The sequence below is a fragment of the Phoenix dactylifera genome, chromosome 1, assembly GCF_009389715.1.
Source record: "Phoenix dactylifera cultivar Barhee BC4 chromosome 1, palm_55x_up_171113_PBpolish2nd_filt_p, whole genome shotgun sequence".
Classification (NCBI taxonomy): domain Eukaryota; kingdom Viridiplantae; phylum Streptophyta; class Magnoliopsida; order Arecales; family Arecaceae; genus Phoenix; species Phoenix dactylifera.
In genome coordinates this window covers 17,250,881-17,273,498 of record NC_052392.1, presented here as the reverse complement: position 1 = coordinate 17,273,498, position 22,618 = coordinate 17,250,881, and the positions used below count along the sequence as shown (strand labels likewise).

The 22,618-nt window shown below is 38.0% G+C and overlaps 2 protein-coding genes across 3 annotated transcripts; one reads left to right on the top strand and one right to left on the bottom strand.

Annotated features, from left to right (window-relative positions):
- Window positions 1-532: 532 nt before the first annotated feature.
- On the bottom strand, window positions 533-4,848 carry LOC103701435 (glucan endo-1,3-beta-glucosidase 6-like). The gene is made up of 2 exons (XM_008783477.4): window positions 4,389-4,848; window positions 533-1,823 (listed from the first exon to the last, which is right to left on the bottom strand). Exons 1-2 carry the CDS (start codon window positions 4,721-4,723, stop codon window positions 701-703), a joined length of 1,458 nt encoding a protein of 485 aa, XP_008781699.1. The 5' UTR covers window positions 4,724-4,848; the 3' UTR covers window positions 533-700.
- A 5,084-nt stretch (window positions 4,849-9,932) lies between these two features.
- LOC103701437 lies at window positions 9,933-16,454 on the top strand. 2 transcript variants are annotated; one of them, XM_039128334.1, is made up of 2 exons: window positions 9,933-10,428; window positions 13,515-16,454. In XM_039128334.1, the coding sequence occupies exon 2, from the start codon at window positions 14,455-14,457 to the stop codon at window positions 15,277-15,279; it is 825 nt and encodes a 274-aa protein (XP_038984262.1). In that variant the 5' UTR covers window positions 9,933-10,428; window positions 13,515-14,454; the 3' UTR covers window positions 15,280-16,454. The 2 variants fall into 2 exon arrangements, with proteins under 2 accessions (XP_038984262.1, XP_038984258.1); XM_039128330.1 differs by having other exon boundaries at window positions 13,507-16,454.
- Window positions 16,455-22,618: the final 6,164 nt, after the last annotated feature.

Below are 22,618 nucleotides of genomic sequence, written 5' to 3'. Positions count from 1 at the left end.
GTCAGCAGCACTCACTTGGCTGTCCTTGAGGGATTTACCAACTAAAATACCAAGGCATAATGTTGAAATTTTCTCCTCTTTTGATGAAAATAACAAAACTTGCTGGCTATTGCTAAAAAAGATCAAAAAAAACTTTGAAAGACTTTAGTAGTTTAAACAACTTTATATGCCCACTGAAAGACCATAAACGCCTTTAATGACACTAAAACAGTTTTATCATCTGCTAAACCACAATGAAGGAGAGAGTTTCTCATCTAAACTTGCTGTCAGAGTTTTCTTTCGCCCCTTCTTTTTGACATAAACAATGAGAAAACCCACCATCCTGTTCACTTGCTCTCAGGTTTGCAAAATAAGAAGATTTTACAAATACCACTTAACAAATAAGAAACATGATCAACAATTCAAGGTTGAGAATAGCTTTTCTATTTCTCGCATTAAGTTGTCATTTAGATGGATCGAATATAGTTTCCAACATGATGTCTGTAATCAGCCTGCACACTTTGTTTTTCATTTTTTCCATGGCACGTTTGTGTTCAAATCAGATCTGAAAGTCTGTATCAACAGATCAAATTCTCCTGTACTGAGCTTTCCTTTTTCAAAAAAAATTAAGCAGCTGTACTGAGTGTTATATACTGGTATTTAACAGACACAGAACAATGAAGCCACATCATAAACACAGTATAGAAGTATCAAGATATGATCACAGTAATGTCAACAAAAGTGGAAGAAATGCATAGAACACCAGACCAACTCCCTGTCCCCCGACCGCCGCTAATCTCCAGGATGTTGCAGAACCAGCTTCAATCATGATCTCAAACCTACAAGTGGAAGTAGATGGATCTCTGTCGGTGGTCGTAGCTGTGCCTTGAAAATCACAGGCCCTGCCATCCTGATCATTTATCTGGTAGTAGCTGTTGAATGCATATGAAATATTCCCTCGTGCATCGAGATCGCTGCATGATGTCTTGTACCCAAGGCTTGTGCAGTCAGCTTTGGCACAAGCATAGCTCGCAGCCGATGCCACTCTTGAATCATCGAGGCTGACAGAAGGCGTGAACACACACCACTTCTTATCCAAGTACTTGACATTCTTAGCTCCAACCAATGTTCCAGTTTTTGATGTGGAGATATTAAGCTGATATTTCGGCTGCCCATCATAGTAGAAGACGCCCCAGTGTCTCTCAAAGTTCCCTGGCTGGATGCTTTTTTGATCTTCATCTATCAAACTAAACAGATATGCATCAATAGCTCCTGGTCTCAGGGGCGTGCCCTGCCCTGATGAGACGCGTTGCATGAAACCCTGATTAAATCTTTGAGCATACTGAATGTTTGCACTCATGTCTCCATCAGTGGGCCAACCGATCTCGCCGACGATGATGGAAAGATTTCCAAAGCCACTCTTCTGCAGGGCCCATACGAGAGTGTCATGGTTTGCGTCGAATACATTGGTGTACGTGATCGAACCATCACCCACGGGGGATGCAGTTGGTCCGTAAAGGAAAGCATAGTCCACAGGGAAGTTGGGATCATTGTAGAGACTGATGAAGGGGTAGATGTTCACAGTGAAGGGAGCGCCATTGTCGCTGAGGAATTTAACGATGGCAACCATGAGGTCGTGGATGTTTGCGCGGAAATCCCCGTCAGAAGGCTTGCCGCTTGATGATTCATAGACATCAGCATTGAGGGGCACGGTGACTTTGACCTGGCTGCTCACCCCGGCTTTTATGAGAGCACTTTGGATGTTTTGGAGGGCTGGAAAGGTGGTTTGGAGAAAGCTCCCGTTATAAGTCTCCAGGAATGGCTCGTTTCCAACAGCAACATACCTGTGGACACAGAAGCACGAGAGAAGCAACAAATCAAATCATATGACTGGTGCAGCACTGCACTGTGAATGGAAGGCTAAGGAGATGGAAACCATTTTGGTCATCGCAAGTCATGTTTATTGAACTGTAATAGAAGGCGAGTTACATTGGATTGGTCCATTACATGCAGCTTTCACCACACACAAAAAAAAAAACTAATGAAACATTTCAAATTGTTCGAGGGAATGTAGAGCTATGCAAGAAATTCTCTGTCCTAAAGGCAGGACTCTAGGTTCTTGTTTATTTGTATACATTGATGAAAAGAGATTTTATTCCCCAAAGCAGATATCAAGTTACAAAAGCAGTGAGGAAAGTAGAGGAGAAGGTATGGGATGTCACACAAAACTCTAAACTTGAACCCCAATTAGAGCATCAACCAATGTTTTCTAGTCTTGGAAAAGGTGGTATCAGCAGAAATTATCGAAATAACTTAGTTGCAGAAGGTATACATTTCTGCTTGATTGTTTCCATTTTGGTTTTGACGACAGCCTTGTTGATGGAAGAGCGAGAAAAGATGTAAATAAGGAACAGCCAAGCTTGTAAAGTCAACTAGCTAGGTAGGAGAAAGAGCATCACTCTTGGTCAACAACCGGTTAAGCTTTGTCCTTAGGAATTTGTGATTAAATTAAAAAATATATGAGCCTGGTAATTCGCTTGACTCCATGTTACTTTTCTTGGATTATGCCGGTTCTAGGGATAGATGCTTCTATGTGCATCTACCTCGACCTCTTTAAAGAGACATAGAAGAAGTTAAATATATCAAACAAAAGTTTAGCTGTGGCACCTCAAGATCGAGAAATTGATTTACCTATCCAGACCAAGTTAAACATAAGATAAAATTTTATTAGAATCCTTGGTGAAGTCAACTATTGATATCAAATTTACAGACTATAACATGATTTAAAACTAGTGGTGCTCGACAAAGATTATATATACAAGGCCAGTCATATTCAGATCCTTAGTTCCGGCAGTACTCTTAATTGTTGGAGGTCCGATCGTTCCTCAGTCCTTGTGGTGTAGATGGAGTGTTGCTAGAAGTGTTGTCAGAATGTGAGATTGAAGATCATGATGAAAATGTACTAAGGAAACACTTTTGATACAATAAACATAATGCTAAAGTTGTTGAATAAACATCTTCAGTTATTATTACATGTTCTAATTGAAAAATTTTTGCACGATGCTTTTGGCTGCTAGAATCACTACCATCTCCAGCGCGACACTGTTTTGCATTTTTTTTAAAATTAGATAGAAGAACTGTTTAATAAAGATGTCATGCGAAACAGGGAAACTAACTTGCCTAGCTTAAAGACAATAGAAAAGATCAAAATTGAGATGAAAAAATAAACTGATGGTTATAATGATATTACAGACAGGAAATTAACTATGGAGAGACAAACATGTAAGCAGTGAGATATTGCATGAAAAATAAGGAACATGCGCATACAAATTCAAATAAAATAAAAAAAGAGAAAGAAAACAAATCACCAGTTGGGTGATGATTTTATAATGACCGGGAAATTACAAAGATTTGTATTTTTATTGGTATATTTGATTTTGTTTTGAAGAAACGCTTCCAAGCTCGCCAACAGTTTCTGCTTCCCCTCTCCTTATGCAAAGCAAGCACATAGTAAAAGTGAGGAAGATCTACTGTTCAGTATCTATAATTTTTGCCTTTATTTGTTTATTTATTTACTCATTTTATTTGATGCAACAATTAGTCTCCTTATGGCACATAAAGGACAGAGCATCCTTAAAAAACATGTCCTGCTTCCTTTTGGAGGAGTTGAAATCCATTGCTGAGCTAGCGACGAATTGAATTTTGAGAAATGGAGAAAAACCAACTTCAGAATCAACAGCATTTAGCTCAAAAATCCTATCATGAAACTCAACGATTTGAGTGTGAAGAGGCAGGGCCTCACAATTTCCTGCATTTACTTGCCCATGATATCTCTGAGCCACCAAGAAATTATTTAAGATGCAAACAAACTGAAAAGAAATGGAAGTAGAGACAAAACGAAGCCATGAGAGAACCATAGCAAATTACTGCCTTCTCAGTCATAATAATAGGATGATTTTTATAGTTCGCAATTCGTGAGTTGAGTAAAGTAATAGTAATAAGAACTGTGTCGTGTAACTTCATTCAAAAATTAAATTATATTTAAGTAATTTTAGAAGAAAATAAAAAAATTGGATTTGAAAAGAACTTCAATTTTGATCATTTCTTTTCTTTTTCAATAAAAAGGATCTAATCCATTTTGGGGCGAACGACCTGATATTACCTTTTATTTTTTATTTTTTAACTCATTAGATTCAATACATCAATAGGTTGGTTAATAGCCCATAATAACTCAAACTTGCACAGAAACAACTATCTTTTGCCAAGCTTCCTCTCTATGAATTTGTATTAATATTTGCAATTCAAGTGATCGAAGTCAAAGTATACTGAATTAGATACTAGCAAAACAAAGAAAGGAATGATCACACAATTTCAAAACGATTAAAGTTTTGAGAGGTCTGTAAGATAACCTGATATCCACTCCATCTTTGATGTAACTGGAGATATTCTTGGACACCCAATTCTCCGCCACCTTCATACTCGACGCCAGGCCGGCGAGCATCTCGTTCGGAATCCCGACCATCACCTGAATCTGAGATTTGCTGAGGGCACTCATGGCACTATCCTCTGGATCAAACAACTTCACCTTTTGGAACCCGTTGTCGCGGAGCATCTGAACCACCGTGTTCGGCGGCAGGGGGTGGCTCGCCTGCGTCCCCCAGTTCGCGCCAATACCACTCACAAAACCCACCAAACACAGCCAAGAAACCACCTTCAGAAGCCCGGAAGACCACCGCCCCATCATTCCCCACCACCACCGGTGGAATTCTACTCCCACCCTCAACAACTTCACTTGTGGATCCGAAAATAATTCAAAACAAGTGGAATTTAGCTTAAAGTGAAGAATATTTGCAGCCTAACAAGTCCAGTGAAACTTGGCAAAAAAGAGCACTATGAAAAAGACTGGAGCTTGGCAAGAATATATGGGTTGCCGGCGTCGTTTTAGTAAAGCAACAACTGCGATGTGTCGCACACAAGAAACTTAAAAAGAAGTAATTATGACAAGATGAGGGAATTAAGAAGACAGATGCAGGACCATTCGAGAAGCAACGCACGCAGTACTCAACTTTGGATTTGATTCCTCCTCTATTCCGAAACTAAAACGAGACCATAGAATTGAAAGCCTTCCCAGAACGATAGTATAAAAACTACCGGTTAGTGTCTTTTGTTACAACTTAGAATCCCATCTTAAAAAAACACGAATTCTGGCTATATGGATTCAAACCTAATCATAAACATCACGATCAGTCCGTAATCAGCCTCTATAAATCAGTATTGCAGTGTCCCTCAATTCACATAAGCTGCGGCCGAAACTCAAAGAAATTGACGGGGGCCTGCACAAGCAGTGGAGCATGTGGTTTAATTCGATACGATGCGCAAAACCTTACCAGCGCTTGACATATGAACAACAAAATCTGTTCTTAACAGGATGGTACTGACTTTCACACATGTGCTGCATAGCTGTCGTCAGCTCGTGTCGTGAGATGTTTGGTCAAGTCTTATAACGAGCGAAACCCTCATTTTGTGTGGTTGATCAAGCTTGATGGATTCACCCTCTGAAACAAGAAGTTCTGGTCCTGAAGATATAATATCAATTATTTGATATCCATCTGATATATCAACTATGCGCTGAGTTTGTCCTGATACTATTTGTTATAACTCAGAACTTTACCCAAATAACCGATATAGAACTAAACATACGTCTGTACGAATTCTTATATGTTTAAATAAAAATAAATAAAGATAGAAAATAAGGGTCAGAAAAGGTTATAGAACTTCGGGTTTCCCCCCAACGGATGAGGTGTAAAAAAATATATATACAGAGTAAAAAGCATGAGAAAGAAGAAAGAATTCGATAAAAACATAAGGTCGTAGAAAAAGAAAGAAATGCGGCGCGGGAAGGGATAGAACGAGGAGATAACAGCCTTTAAGGACAAGGTGAAGCAAGGATCTTGTTCTGGAGTGCAAGTAGAGCTCAGGTATCTAAATGGTAGGTTGTTAATCTAAAGTAACACGGGATTAAGCAACCAAGTAATCAGCCTGGCTTTTCGAGAAGGAATTTGTTCATAGCTTTTCTGGATTCCCACTGGAAGAAAGAGAGAGATGGATGAGGGGCGGTGTTTGGTTAAGGTTTTTATTCGGGAGCAGAGGAGCGGCCAAAAGATAGACCCAATCCACAAAGGAGGTACCGGCCTGACCCCGCGTGACGTCGCCCGATGCCTTTTGTCTGTGATCTTGTGTGCTCGTTTTCCGGTGAAAGTATCGTTTCATTCATTTGTTTCTGCTGTCCTCATCCAGACTGAAGTCTCCAGTGTTTGGACAGGCCGGATTAACGGCGGCGTTAAGAGGTTCTTGGGGCGGGAACAAAACCGTTGGCTCTCGGATTTGAACGTGGCGGTTAGGGAGCACCTGATGTGACGTGGAGATTTGCCAGGACTGCAACACGTCATCGTCGTGATAGATCTTGCCAGATTGCAATCATATTTCAATAATTTACTCAGACAAAATTTAATTAATTTTTTTATTTAACACAGATTTTTTTTTTTAAGTACTAGATATGGACATGAATTGCACGAACAACAATCCAATCCAAGATGAGATAAAATAAGATACGATAATCAAAAATTTATTCAACCAAAATTTAATTGAAAATATTTTTTTATTAAGTACAATATTTTTTAAAAAGCATTAGATAGGAGCATGAATTGCACGAGCAACAATCCAATCCAAGATAGGATGAGATAAGTGTCAATTTGATGAATCAAACTCATAAAAATGAAAATTTTGATTAGCATGATGCACCGCTGATGTGGTTCACCTGATATAGAGTATAATTTCCCAGCAAAAAGGATGTGAATTTAGTTGTGGCAAGATCTGTATGGTATTATTATTTTTTAATTTGATGAATGGTGAGTACACCGCTATATACAATGCTGCTTGATCACTTTGTCGATATGAAATTGGAAGTATATCAAAAGGCTAGTTTATAGTAAGAATGTGATGTAAAAACATCCATTCTAATACAATGATAATATACACATCAACAGAATAAGCTTGGAACAGAGAAAAAATTCAGAATACATAATTTCTGATATTTGATATTTAATTCTAGCTAATTTTAAATTTCAAGTTTTAATTTCGATACAAATGATTCGAATGGAAAGAGGAAGGTATATAATGTATAAAGTGAGAACCGTGGGCGGGCTGCTCGGGAGACTTGCAAACCGGGGAATATATAAAAGCTTAAGAAATATGTGCATTATTTTATCTAGAGATGCCTAGAAAAGAAGATAAATCTTAGAAGCTAGCTCTCCCTACTGGAAAAGGGTGGTTTTGCTGGGATTCCTTTGGAAAGTGCACGGCTGGATCATCATTATTCCAGGTAACCTTTTCAAAGAAAGCCTCTTTTATATAAATATATATAAATACAAGTAAGATTAGTATTAATAGATTAATAAGATTAGTTTGGCCGAGGCCTCCGCCATCCACACCAGCGTCGGCCTTCTTCCCTCTCCCTCTTCCCCCCTTCTTCACTCGCTCTCTCTTTTTTCCTCTCCCATGATCTCTTGTGTCGGTACAGGCTCGACCCGACACAACGAGAGCTCGCACCAACTTGTGCTGTCGAATAATTAGTACGGTGTCCGGTACCGATATAACAGACCTTGATTAGTATTAATATGAGGAAAGTTAAGTGCATCCCACTTGAGAGGCAACCGATCCTACTCAATAAGGTCTGGAAGTTGTGGAAAAGTTTTGACAGCTAGGGCAAACCTACCTGAACAAAAGGAAGCACATTCTAAGATTGGTTTGACAAATACCACCGAACATATATATATTCCATAAGCGTTTGTACAAGAAGATAATAGACGAACTTTGATCCAACAAAGTCAAGAAGGATCACCAAACAAGGAAATTCAGGAACGCACGGGGTCTCCTTCTAAATTCCAGAAACCAAGAGAATTATGTGGAGCAGTTAATTATTTCATCAGAGCGAAATCAGTTGTGGAGTGGAGATTGGGGACACAACCTCCCTGATGTCATCCCAAAGGATCCGTAATATATACTTGCAAGCCATGGAAGTGATTTTCTTCAAAATGTTAAGCTATGATGATCTTGATGTTTTCCTAAGAAAAAGCATGTGTGTCATGACCAGATCGGTCCCAAGCCAGGATAGATGCAAGTTTTTTTTTTCTTTTTTCTTTTAAAAAAAAAGATTGGATAACACCATTAGGTACTCATGCAGTCTACAGTCTATTATTCGCAAGAGTAGAAGAGTTCATCATGCATCGGACTTAGGCATCAAAATATCAAATTTTAAATAAGCCCAATCCAAAATCCGACTAAAAATAAATATAGTTTAGACTTGAGGTCCAGCTCATGATCAACTCTACGCGAGACTTAAGATCTTTTTACTCTAGAAAATCACTCAAGACTCAAGACTCAACTCCTAACCTCTTGCTTGAAAGCAAGGGGATAAACCAATAAGCCAATGCTTAGGTACACTAAAACATGTAAGTTAAAATCCATTTTAGCCTTGAAATGCCAAGTTATGTTTTTTTTTTTTGATTTTCTTATTTGATGAGCGCCAAGTTGTTGGAAGAGCTTGTATGTTATTCCTAAAACCTTACCAGTGTTTTCATTTCCAAAAATAGCTTTAGTTAAATTATTCCATAAGAGATTTAAAAACTCTATAATAATCTTAATTAGATTTCTCTATTAGAAAACAATGCTAGACTTTCAAGTGCGGAAAAAAAAAAGATACTTTTCAACCGAGAGATAAAGATGAGATATAGTACATTAGAAAAAAAGTCAATTAGAAGTTAACTATTCTCTCTTTGGAGGATTTAGAATTTAGTTATGTTATCCCAAAAATCTAGAATGTTGAGTAAGCAACTACATGTACACTGTAACTATTTAAGCAAAAGTTTAATAATATATCTATTTACAGAACAATTATGTTTTGGTTACGACAAGCTCAGCATTAGTTATATATTCCATGAAAATCCTTTTCTTCAAATTGGCTAAAACACTAGTCGTATGCTGAAATATCACCTATTTATAGGAGAGGACACTAAATGTCCCAAGCTCAAATTTGTGATTGAATCACTTTGTTTGCCATCTTGAAAAAAATAATGAGATTGACAACTTTCCATGTATCATTCTGAAAGCTTTTTGACAATAACTTTCTTTTCCAATGCAGCACAAGCGTAGAAGCAATAAAATAAAATCAAGTCGAGAAACTAGGAACAAAATCCAGATCGCCACTATTATAACCTAAATCTTTCAAAATCACAACAAAGAAAAGAAGCAAGAGTAAATATTTTACCTCATGTTCTTTCACCATAGAAACAAATTTTCTACCACCAGCCATCCCCTGAAGGATCTCACCGAACACCATTTTTAGTGACTCATAGTCCCTCCCTCCCCACCTTTAGCTTCTCCTCTCAATCTACGTACACTAGCCGTTGAACCCGATTATACACCACGATTCCTACCGGGGCTTAATTTGGGCCGGCCCACAGGATCCTAACAAAAACTTGGCCGGACCTTTGGGGGGAGGGGGGCTGTTCAGCAAAAGCTTGAAGCGGGTTAGCGGGCCCGCCAACTAGGCCCAGCTCGAAACGAAAGTGTCCATTAAATTCATCATTTTTTTTTTCCGGTACGGCCGTTTCTACTGCTCTAGAATGAGCACAATCAATAGAGTCGATAGAAAGGATGTAGCATAAGAATGAATGGGCAGCTACAAAATACGTCCAACAGACCTCTCTCAAGTGGTGAGCAGCGAAAAAGGTAACACAGTCTGCAGTCCTGTTCGTCTCCCGACATATATAAGCAATCAAAAATAAGCCATAGTCTCTCCCTATCCTACAGATATTTTTGAGCAGTAGATCACCATTGCCCTTCGGCTCTTCATCTCGAATTTACTTTGACCATCGCCGAGTTTTTTCTTGGATTATGTTGCTAGCCCCTATAATAATCCATCAGATATATAAACATCTATTTATTAGCAATAGACTTGCAGTCGACAACGGCTCCAATATATTCCTCGTCCTCTTGTTTTGCTCGATCCTAAGGGTTCGTTCCCGCTCGTCCCTCTCTTTCCAGCTTGTTGTCTTCCAACCCTAGGATTCGTTTCGAAGGAGGAAGCCAATAAGTTCTTCGTCAAGCCCAAGGCCGCCCCAGCCAGGGCTGATCCCCCTCCGTCGTCGCCGGCGGCGGTCAATCGGAGGGCGCCGTCCAGAAGCCCAACGAAGGCATCCTCGAGCACGAACGCAAGCGCCAAATCCAGCTCCGCCTCCTCGTCCTCCAGAAAACCCTAGCCGACCAGGGATACACGGAGGCCGAGATGGCCGAGAAGCTCTAGGAAGGCCGGAGGACCCTCGAGGCTGAACCGGCCGCCACCGCTGCTTCTGAGGAATGTAGCGCTTCTCCTCCTCTCTCCAGCAAGAGGTTTTGGTCGCTCTCCTCTTTGTTGCTTTCTTGTTTATATTGCCGTCTTTAATTGTCCATGAAATTTCCGTATCATCTCTTGATTACAACCCTCTGCTCTTTCATGTTTTATTGGTTTCCACCAAGATCCCGTTTTGCTTAGAAAACAAAGATTTTTTTAGGATTCTATTGAGTTTCATTTATTGGCTCCGCGGTGCTGGTTATCGAGTTTATGGCGCCGCCCACCATCCAAAAAGTCAAAGATGGAACGATTCTTGTTTCGGTCTCTATATCTTCAGTTCAATGGATGACGAGTCAATTATTGAGTCAGTGATGGCAATCAAATAGCCGATTATCGAGTCCCCCGGTCCATGTCTTAGAATGTGTCGAAAGGCAATGTCATAATTTTTTTTTCTGGTTTAATTTGATGCTGACAAGCCCTATTCTGGCTATTTTTGGTTGACATTTAATAGTACTATTTCTGAGGCTGTATCTCAACATCTATGTCTGTTTTTAGTGAAATAATTCTAGATTGTGGATTGGTTTCGTATTGCAATTCTATTATATTTACATTTTGTTGACATGGGTTAAATATGTCTTCCATCAGCAGGACGGATCCGTAAGTTGTTTGTGGGACTGCTGGGTCACAGTTTAGGTCATATGGTACATGCATATGATAGACAGAGTATGATGACAATATGCCCATAGGTGAATGGACAATCCTTAGATACAGAGAGATCGTGCTATTTATCCTCTTTTGTATATATGGTTGCAAAAGGGGGAGAGAGAGAGAGAGAGAGAGAGAGAGAGAGAGAGAGAGAGAGAGAGAGAGAGAGAGAGAGAGAGAGATGGCTATTGCTCGAATTTGGATGGGTGGGAATAGTTAAGACCTATGCTTAGCTGCAGGTTAGCGTGGGTTAAGGACTATGGGTACCTAATTGAGCAAGCAGAAATTAGACCACATGATAGAAGGGCAAGTTGCTTATGGACATTGGTGGAGCTATTAAACAAAGCTATATTTCAGGTCATGCATAGCTATGTGCTAATGTCATGGAAAATAATGAGATCTTTTCTATGAGAGGAGTGATCAATTTCATTGTGGTTAGAGCATGTGGAGGCCAAGTGGTTCGGTCAGTGTCATGGAGTAAGGGCAATTGACATCTAGAGTTGCACAGGGATGCATTATGACTAGAGCTTTGGCAAAACTTGTGCATGATATTCAGAGTTAAAATACTACAAATAAAAAGACTTCAAGAGGGTTCTGGGTCCTTGGAGAGGCATTATGAATGTATCTAAGAAGTGGAAGGTGGATATCAGTGGCTTGCTGGTGAAGGCAATAATACCACCTTGCTGGATGATGTTGACATTGAATTTCAGATGGGTAATTCTGGATCCTATATTGAGATATGCAAAACATTGATCAATGCATACTTATGCTCTATTGTACCTTTTCTTTTATTTTTAAACACTGATTCATTTTGCACTTGGCTTGTTCTTTGTTGCTAATGCATTGATATTGCTGACGGCAATATGCTAAAAGCAATACTTGATTGATTGATTCTGATCATACATATATTGCTTTACCTTTATATTCGATTCCCATCCTCTTTCTTTTGCCCCTCACATTCTTGTTATTTTTTTTAAAAGTTTGTCTTATTTTCATCTGCTTCTACCTCCTTATCTGAAACAGGCTCCAAAATGATAATCTTGAATCCTAATATTTGCATTTGACAAGATGACAAATGAAAGGAAAGAAAAACGCCTCAACTTTGCACAGTAGAGGGTCTTGTTTCATATGGTCTGAATTTACATTCCTAGGATTTTTAAAGCATTAATGATTTATTTCAGAGAAGTGGTTTTGTTTGTCTTCAACTTGGTTTACTGAGAGTTACTCGAGATTATGATATTCTATGGTAATGATTTTGATCCATAAAATGATTTTAGAATGTCTTTGACTATTAAAATGATGAAGCAACTTTCTCATCAAGGTCAATGCTGTGGTAGGGTTAGCTTAACTCTGTAATTTTACATAAGCTCTATGGCAAAAGTTAGATAACATTAAGGATCCAAATACCAGTGCATAACCAGTCAAGTAAGGTACTCATACCAGTATGCCCCATACCAGTACTGTATCGACACATGTATAATGCCCTCCTTTGTGCTTCATCGGCACATGGAGGTATATTGTATGTTGGTATGGAAGTGTATCGGTCATTAACATACTGGTAGGGCACCGATACAATCATAGATGATGAGAACTGTGTAAAGTGTGTTTTGGGAAACTGATCTGAGAAACTGGTGTAAAGTGTGTTTTATGAAATGCAGAATTCGAGTTTCCCACTATTGTATTCCATGCAAATGAGAACACATACAAAAGACCTCTTGGAAAAGGGATTTTTCCCTATATTATTGCAAGCCAGAATCGATGAGAAAGAGAAAGTTAAAAGGTTCTTGATAATAACACCCCAAAAGTATTATTTTGTACTCTTCTTTTCTCACATAGGATTATGTTGGGAATGCTAATATAAAGAGGAGTTACCTTGCCAATCTCCATATAAATTGTAAATGTGAATTTTTCCAACCTGCCTTCTGCGCAAGGAAACAATGAGAAACTGATATATACTAGAATCTTCATTTTTTCCTATAATCACAATGATTTTTTCCATATGCTTCATACAATTTTCTGCCTTTATTAACGTAGGGCTTTTCATTTCCATATGAGTTTCTTCTTATCATTGTTTATCATTTCTCACTTTCGTATTCTTTCCTATACCAGTTTCTGTTATGGTAACTATGGGTATGCATACCAGTACTCTAAACCTTAGTTAGTACAACAGAAAAGAGCACAAAGTATGAAAAGTTAATGTATCATAAGTGTAATTTATACTTTACTTATAGGCTGTTTGTTTTGAGTTTCTGAATGTTTATGTGTGCCCTGAGTTCTTTTGAAGCTTCTGTTTCAGTAGTTACTTCTCAATGTTCCTTGAAAGGAAGAAGAGGGCTGGATAGACTAAAAGTTTCTAGTTGGGCATTGCATTGTGGGTGTTAACAATATCTTAAGGTTTAATTAGTTTTACTTATGGAGCTACTATATTTTAGATTTACAGATACACAGACTCATCGTATTGCTGCTCATAAAAAGAAATAACTTGAAACTTTGAGAGCAGCCCTTAAGATAGAAGACAGGAAGAAATCATCGGAACATGAACAACAGGAGCAAAATCTGCAGGACAAAGAAAGTGAATTAGAGCCTGGAGAACTTGATGAGAAATATTGAGAGCATAAAGGAATCAGAAGGACTCTGACAGGCAACAGGAAAAATATGATGATACACATGTGGATGGTAAGAGGAAAAAACAGATGGTGGGAAGATTTGGAAGTAAAAAAAGTCTGGAGGACATAAATAAGCAGGAAAAGAACAATGTAGGCAGGAGGTCTACTAGTGGTGAGCCAAAGCAACATGATAAAGATACCAGAAAGGTAAAATACAAGGATAGTTCTGACAGTGAGCAGGAATGTTGAATTGGAAAAGAAAAAACATGGGAAAAGTGTACACAGACATGATTCTGAAGACGATTCTGATGTCCAGAACAAGAAGAAACATGGAAAAAAGTTCTTGCAGACATGATTCTGATGAAAAAATATGAAAATCGGGAAACTGGTGATTCAGATTCTGGTGACTCTGATGAGGAAAATGCCAGAAGAGAACCAGAGAAATATGTTAAGAAAACATAGGAGGCATGATACTGATTCAGATTCAGACAGAAATGCTGAGGACAAAAAAAAACATGTTGGAACCAGTGGACAAGAAATCAGAGGCATGACTCTGATGAGTCAGAACCAGAAAGTGATGATGAAAAGAAAAGCAGAAAGCAAGCAGAGTAACATCACAGACCCAGCAGAGGGCACAAGAGCAGTGACTCTGAGTCTAACGTCGGAAAGGAAAATGCCATCGGTTACAGGAAACATGGAAAAAGCAGCAGAAGGCATGATCTCGAAGATTCAGAATACGAAACTGATGATGAAAAGACAAAGAGAACAAAGGGGATGGAGAAACACAGAAAATCCAGCAAAAGGCACAAGACCAGTGATTCTGACACTGACAGTGAAAAGAAGAACGCCATCAATCTTAAGAAACATGAGAAAAGTAGAAGGCAACATGATTCTGAGGATTCAGATTATGATATTTATGAAGAAAAAAACATGAAAAAAGGGTTGGAGAGTAGCAAACCAAGAAGAAGGCATATGCATTATGAATTTGACTCCGATAATGAAAAGAAAAATAAAAGCAGAAAACCGAGTGCTGCTCATGAATCTCATCATTTTAGACGAAGAAAGGTTGCTGAAGAGAAAACTAATGATACTAATGATGAGAGCTCTGATACTGATAGTGGTAAGGAAACTACTGGCATTCAAGTTGTGAATACAATAAATCTAAAAAGAAGCAAGATCCAACGACTGATGGTAGTAGAAGCCAGAGCTCTGACTGTAGTAGTGATACAAACTATGATAACAGCAGTAGTCCAGAGAAGCAGGATAGGAGGAAGACACGCAAGGATGATTGTAAAACAGAGGACAAGAGCACCAAGAAGCACAGATCTGCTGCACAAGAACAAGACTTCCATTTTAGGGCAGACAGGTGGGATAATAACAACAATGCTGGAAGTGGCCATCAAAATGGTACTGACATTGTTAGGAGAGAACACTTCGATGCCCCAAAGAAGGCTGAAAAAACTGAGCAATTTGAATCAAGGGGAGATAGGAAGGACATGGATGATCATGGAAGCCAAGAAGGAAGGAAAAGGAGAGAGGCTGAACATGATGGCGCATCTGCTGGTGTACAAAATTCAAACTCTAGAAATGTTGGTTTAGTAGAAGAGAAGGAAAAAGAGTGAGAGCAGAGGTCATCAGAACTTCAATGGAAGCCGAGAGGACCGGAAGAGGGAGGACAACCCTTGTATGCAGAAACTTGGTGACAAACAGGCACTAGAAAAATATGTAAATGAAGATGATAAATATGGTAGCAGAAGGTACGGTAAAGATGAGAAGAGCTATGATGATGCTAATAGGAGAAGATATGAAGATTCTCGGCAGCTTCAAGGGCAGGATAGGTATGACATCCTGAAGATGCTAGCCGACGCAGGTGCTGCTGTGGCTGTTAGTGTTCCTGAAATTGTGAGTATTATTTGCTTACACTTCCAAGAAAATCTAATGTGGTCTGACCTGGATTTCCCCCATTTCAAATGGTTACACCCTTTCAAGCACAACTAAGCAAATAGGAATCAGTTGTCTATGGCATGGAAAATGAAGTGCAAGTCTATCATTCAGGAAAAAAAGGAAAGAAGTGCAACTTTATCATGAGCACTCGAAGTAGTGCATCCACATGTAGACGCTGTTTTATCATAAGTAGAAATGTTTCTTTTTGCTTGGTCCTCTTTTACACTGACAAGCTGGTCGCCATCTTGATATAATGTATGATCTGCAAATGCATTATGTACAGTTTTGCTTGAAATAGTGGATGGAGCTTCTTCTACAGCATATTTTTTAAGATAGGAGAGAACAGCTATATGATTTATGAGAAACATCTTCTGGGAGCCACGGGAATTTACTTGCTGGTTTAGCTTTCTTGTATTCTGAATCTGAAGACTCAGCTGTTTTGGCAAAGGCAGCCCCAGGAAGCTATATTTACAGGTTTCCCTCTTATCTACAATATGATTGTTCTGGCCAAGTATCTAACTTGTTATTTTTTTTTTCGCTTGTAGCTAAGGCATGGTTTGTTGTAGAGAATGCGATTTGAAGAGGACATTCCCATGGCAGTCCTCAGCTATGTACTTGATGTTGTAGTTGCTGCAAACCTGTTCCTGGCAGCTAAGAACTTTCCAAAACTTGATCAGGGTGTTCCATAAACGTTTGCACTTGCAACAATTTAATGGTCAACTTGATGGTCTTACATAAACGTTTGCACTTGCTAGCATTGGCTGTTCTTGTTTGGAATTTTTTGGGGGGTGTATGAGTTTTTGTTAAATGGAGACGTAGGTTTTGGTGCTTTCAGCTAACAATTTTAATTGCTGGTGCAAGAGAAATGAAGGTTTCACTGGTTTGATCCACCTCATTTACAACATGATGGATGCTAATAAACTCAAGATATTGGAAAATGACATTGATGCTAGAGAAGATTCTGAATTACCATGGGATTGAACCAACAACCAAGAATTGCCTATGTAAGAGAAGCATTCTATTGCCATGGATCCTAACAACAATCAAGAAATGCCTTAAAACCATGTTGTAGTGGTCCAAAGCTATCAGCGTGATATCGGTTTGAATGGCAAACGATTGTGATTACATAAATCCTGGGATTCAAGAACTATTAGCCATATGCATGAACACAGAGACTCATCTCAGGCAAAATGTTTTGAACAAACTGGTGGTTAATGCAAACAGAGACTATTAGAGTCATTAATGAATTATTGTTTCATGTGAGATAGGATTATGCTTTCAGTCATGGTTCTTTACTTAATTCAATTACTGCCTTGGCCACATCAATCCTTGTTTAGCTAAAGTTTTTTTTTTTTTTTTTCATTCATCATTATTGTATTTACTAACGAGATATTGGACACAAAGTGCCAATCTTTAAAATGTAAAAAAAAAAAAATTCAGCCATGGCACATTCACGAAAAAAAAAACAATTTGTGTCTAAATTTATAACCCATGCTGCAGTCCTTTACAAATTACAAGCATCCAGTAGATAAAAAAACATACCTGAATCTGGTATACTTTGAGGAGAGCAAAAGAAGACAAAATCTATTCTGACAGTATAGATGAAGAAATGACGTTATCAGCAGTTTACTTACTTCGAACTTGCAAAGAATCACTCGAGTATGCGGCCACTGGTTTCAAAAGGGAAGAAACACACAGCCAGTCCTGAAAGGAATATTACAACTTCAAATAAAATAATTGCTGCCATCTGATGGCAGGCATGTAGCATACCAACAGCCACAAGCGGACACATAATGCCACCAATTCTTCCCACTGAACTTGCAGTTCCTATGCCGGTAGTCCTGACTGAGGTCGGGTATATCTGATAAAAGAAAAATAACAGTCGTAAGGCCAGTTCAGATCCTGCAAAAGTCTTCTACCTAGACTAATGCATATGGCATGCGATCGCAGTACAGACACACCTGGTGGCTGAAGCTTGATAAAATTTATGAAATTCCATGATCATTCAACAGTTGAGCAATTAGAAATTTTTTGGCAGTGTATACATGCCAATAAAGAAGCAGATGTTTCTATTAATCTGTTTAGAATGAGGAAGAAAAGGTAAAAATCAGAAGTTACTGGGTTTGTCGATGAATTCCCAGGAGCAGCAATACACTGGCTCATGATGTTTTTGTTTTCACTTTACCAAACAAGTAAGAGTCGCTTGGTGACAGCATTATGGAAACCAGATCATGCTGAGTAGCCAAACACAGTGGCAACGGAAGCTACATTTAAGCCATTGGATTTTTTTTCTTCCAATTTCTCTCAAGTCTCAAACAGAATAAAGGGTAGGTCAGTGTAATATAAAAGAGGAAGAATATGAATTTTTTGATTCAATTATTGTGAAAGGATTTTATGAGCACAGAATATCATCAAGATCACAAAGAACTTTGTTTATTGCATGGATTGCAGACCATGAGAATCAAATATCATGAAGCAGAGTTTTTAGTTTATACCGCTATTAAAAAAAAAAAATGTCAATGAACATGTTAAGGCCCATCGGGAGCCTGCACAAAATAGCAAAATTGTTTTACGGTATTCGGTAATGGTACTGAATAGCGTAACGCTATCAAAAGCATAGTATGCCGTACCGTACCAGATGGTACCGGATGTACGTACTAGTTCGATACCGATACCGGTGGCGTACCGACGGACCGTACTGATACTATGCTAGTGTGGCACCGGTACGGGGTCCAGTATCGGTACAGCGAACCTTAATCAAAAGATAAACAAAATGCACTCAATGCTATTCTATTAAGTCCCATTTTAGGTTATGCTAAAGAAGCTGTATTTTTGTTAATATTTATGTTAAATTGCCCGAATTACCAAAATAAATCTCTTCTCAAAACGTGCATAAGTGCTGTATTTATGGATCCATTCTTGCAATTCTGTATGCGGGACCATAAGTCCATCACCACAGTATAACAAGCTTCTTAAAATACATGTTTGCATCATTAAAGATTGAAGAACTAAGATCTGAATTCCTGACACTAACCTCTGGAGCATAGATGTATACGACTATGAAGCTCCCTGAGATACAAATTCGAGCACCAAATGGAAGGGCTGTTGTTAATGCTTCTGTCTGATGAAACGCCAGTGGGAATACGAAAAAACAACTTAGGAAAAGAATGGCGGACATTGTAAGCTTGCGACCAATCCTATCTACAATTGCAGCTGATAAAATAAGTCCAGGAATCTCTGCGAAAAAAGGAAAAGAAAAAAGAAACCTTTCAGACAGACAAACAAGCAGGCATATTTCAAATATATATATATATATATATATATATATATATATATATATATATATATATATATATATATATATATATATATATATATATATATATATATATATATATATATATAAAAATAAAACAGAAGCTGAAACAAATCCTACCAGCAAAGCTAGCAAGAAATACGTCTTTGTAGAGGCTGGCATCATTCGAGTGACTTGATTGCATCTCATTTGATGTGCATATCCTCTTTCCATTACTTAACTCAGAGGTCAGCAAGATGATGCCATAATATGAAAATGCATTTCCAAAGAAAGCCATCCAAAGAAGAAGGGTTGATATGATAAGTTTTTGTGAAAGAAGCATAAAAAATGCACTGATGCCACCTTTTTTCGAATCCACATGCTCCTCACTGGAGTTTTGCTTCCTAACTGTAACTAATTGTGTGACTTCAGAAGGATTGGGATTTTCATCAAGCTCAAAGCCAGAAGGATTGGGTTTTTCATCAAGCTCAATTTTGTGATCAGAAATAAGCATGCCAGAAGGGAGTTTCGCATGGTTCAGCATAGCCACCTTCTCTAAGACATGCATTGCATCAGCCATTCGGCCTTTCATGCAGAGATACCTTGGCGACTCAGGTGTGACAGCATAAAATACTAGCAGAAGAAATGATGGGAAAGAAGACAATGCTAGCAACCACCTCCAGCCAAATTTTGGCATAACAGCCTGCAAATTGGAGAGCAGAACAATTATTCTTCTAGATGTTATGAAGTAACTTCTAGCTTTAAAGAGCAACCTTGATGTTCTACAACTACGAATAATTTGAACATTTAAACCAAACCTCAAATTTCTCATATGGCCAGATTTCAACATAGGTGGAAAATAACCACCAAGCAACAGAAATGCCACATGTGGTAGAAAAGTCTCATGTTTCAAGGTCTGATATATGTAAATGGGAAACTGTATATTCATATTGCATTTGAAAAGATTAAGGAAATAATTCAAATAACCTCAACCGTATTGCTTAAAAAGGAAGGCAACAAATTTGATAACTAAACTTAAATGAAGTTGTTGAAACAATTAGCAGAAAAGTCTTATAAAAGAGCTTATTGAGTGGATATCCAACTCATATCCTATGTCATTTGTTCACTAACGTGTATGATTTTAGAACTGCAAATCCATATAGGACTTATTCTTTCCAATAACAGTAAAAGAATGTGCTTACAGCAAATATTAAATTGCAAGGAAGTGTATGTAAGAGAAAATTAAAGTACAAAGAAAATTTGGCATACCCATGCAAGTGATGCCTCCAGTAGTGTGCCAACAGTCCAAAAGGCTTGAAAAATGACCATCCAAAAGCCTCGATTTGGAGCTGGAATGAACTCCAAAAACCAAGAACAAAGCACAGGACCACCTCCCAATCCAATACCAACCATAAATCGTAGAATAATTAATGATAAATAATTGGGAGCAAAAGAACTGAGAAAACCAGCTCCAGTGGTTACTAGAGCTGTAAAAAGGAACCCATTCCTGAGAAAAGTTAAAAAGGACCGAGATATGCAAAATTATCAGAAGCATGACACATTTGGGGCTCATGTAAAATAGCAAAAAAACCATTAACAAATTAATTAAATTTAATTTTAGAGTTTCCATTTTTGCTATATGGATAAAAGTATCATTTGTTTTCTAGATTCTTAATAAGGTGCAGGCCCATTTTATTAGGCTCAGATTTATCAAAAAGGAAATAATGGAGTGAGTAGGGCTATCAACAACAATTTGCACATACTTGAACATTTGACTTGCACAATAAAGTAATCCATAAGCAAGCATCATATTACTAGAGCTAAAAAAATAGTTGGAACATTATTTGCACAAATTATCTTGGCCTAATTTTGATTCTTATAATAATCTTTTTTTTCTTCAGACACACGTAAAACCTATCTGATGGAATGGGAAAAGTGTAGTAATTGCACATATAATATAAACCAGCATATTCCAACATGGATACCTGGAAATTGTTGCACTTAAATTTTATTTTAATTGCACACCAAAATCAAGGGATTTCTGAATATATACCCTTGCACACCAAAATCAATTGCTTTCCCTGCCATCTCATTAATATGCATGTATTCCAACAACTTGGCTCATCCAACAAGTCTCCTTTTTTACCTTATTGCCCCACACCAAATCTATTAGCTAACCAATTTTGGACTAGCATCCAATTCACTTGGAAAGCTGGCTTTGACCTGATTAAAGAAATCCATCCAAATCATCTAATAGACATCTAAAACTAGTTTCATGTATCTATGTAGCAAGGAGGTTGTGAAACTTCAATTGCAGAGGATCCACCACGCCCTAGCCTTGACCATCTGAACTGAGCTATGCCCAAAGAGAAGTTTCTAGGGTTCGAGTTGCATCTTTTGCATGAAAGAATGATTGAACTTTTTTCAATCATTGGATCCCTCTCATAGATCTCAAAGCACTATGAACTCATTAATTCATCTTTTGCACTGATCTCAAAGTGACCATTGTGCAATCTGATGGTGGATTCATGCAAAGGAAGATGAATCCTTCTTTCGCATGAAAGATACAGCCCCTGTCCGTCAAACATGACCTAAATGCAAACCAATTACCCAAGGTCAAGATTGAGTCAGGTCTAGGTTTAGGTCTAGTAGAAGATACACAAGAAAGTAGACAATGGAAAACAATGAACTTTGGAGAAGCTGGTTCATAAACTCGCCTATTTGATGTTGGGTGCATTGGGTGCTACAATTGTTGATTGGTACCAAAGCCGATAATGGACCCAACTTGGGCCAGTAACTTGAACCAGTACAACTGCCCCTCAAGGCTGGCATGAGTCTAGATTGAAAATTTGGACGTGACGGCCGGCTAAGTCACATTATACTAGTTTTCTAAATCTTGGCACAAACTCGGATTAATGTTCAAGCATTAGACAAGTAGAAGAGTCGTAAGGTGGGATGCTCCATGTATTTTGGACTCGCAATAGGATTTAAGTTTTATAAATAGGTATTAATCATCTACCCGTCTTGCACGCGTTTTATGCTTCGGCAATTCAAGTATTTCAAGGCAAGGACTTCAAATTTGTTTCATCCAATGTGCGTCAATTAATCATATTATTATAGAAGTCAATGGTGTCAGCAGGCTGAGTGTGCCATACTAACACTAGTGCTATTGAGGGTGCACAAAAAACTAGCCAAACCGCAAACCCAATCCGATTCGGTATTTTTGATTCAATTTATATCATTTTTTTTATAATTCATATTGGTTTCGGCTTGAGAAAGTTTTGAATCGAAAAAATTTGGTTTATTCTTGATTTAAATTTTCAGAAAACCAAGCCAAACTAACTCATCCCAACCTATATATATATATATATATATATATATATATATATATATATATATATATATATATATTAATTTTATATTTTTCCTTATAATTTTTTATATGTAAAATAAAATATCAATCTAATAAATCAAACCGAATTGAACCAATTTTTTTTGGATCAGTTTTAAGTAGTTTTTGGGGATGGTTGATTTAGTTTCAGTTTCGATTTTAAGAACTGGTTTAAATCAGTTCGATTTTGAGTTTCGCTCCAAACTGGCCCAATCCGATCTGTGCACATCCCAAAGTTATGCACATGCTAAATTTTAATAAAATAATAAGAAAAAACTTAGGGCATATTTGGTACTTTTTTTTTTCAA

Excerpts from the sequence above, each read along its gene's own strand:
- LOC103701435 (XM_008783477.4), bottom strand. The coding sequence starts at position 4,723 with ATGATGGGGCGGTGGTCTTCCGGGCTTCTGAAGGTGGTTTCTTGGCTG. Across the intron at positions 1,824-4,388 it reads AAAGATGGAGTGGATATCAG|GTATGTTGCTGTTGGAAACG; the intron begins GTTATCTTACAG and ends CTGTGTCCACAG.
- LOC103701437 (XM_039128334.1), top strand. The coding sequence starts at position 14,455 with ATGGAGAAACACAGAAAATCCAGCAAAAGGCACAAGACCAGTGATTCT.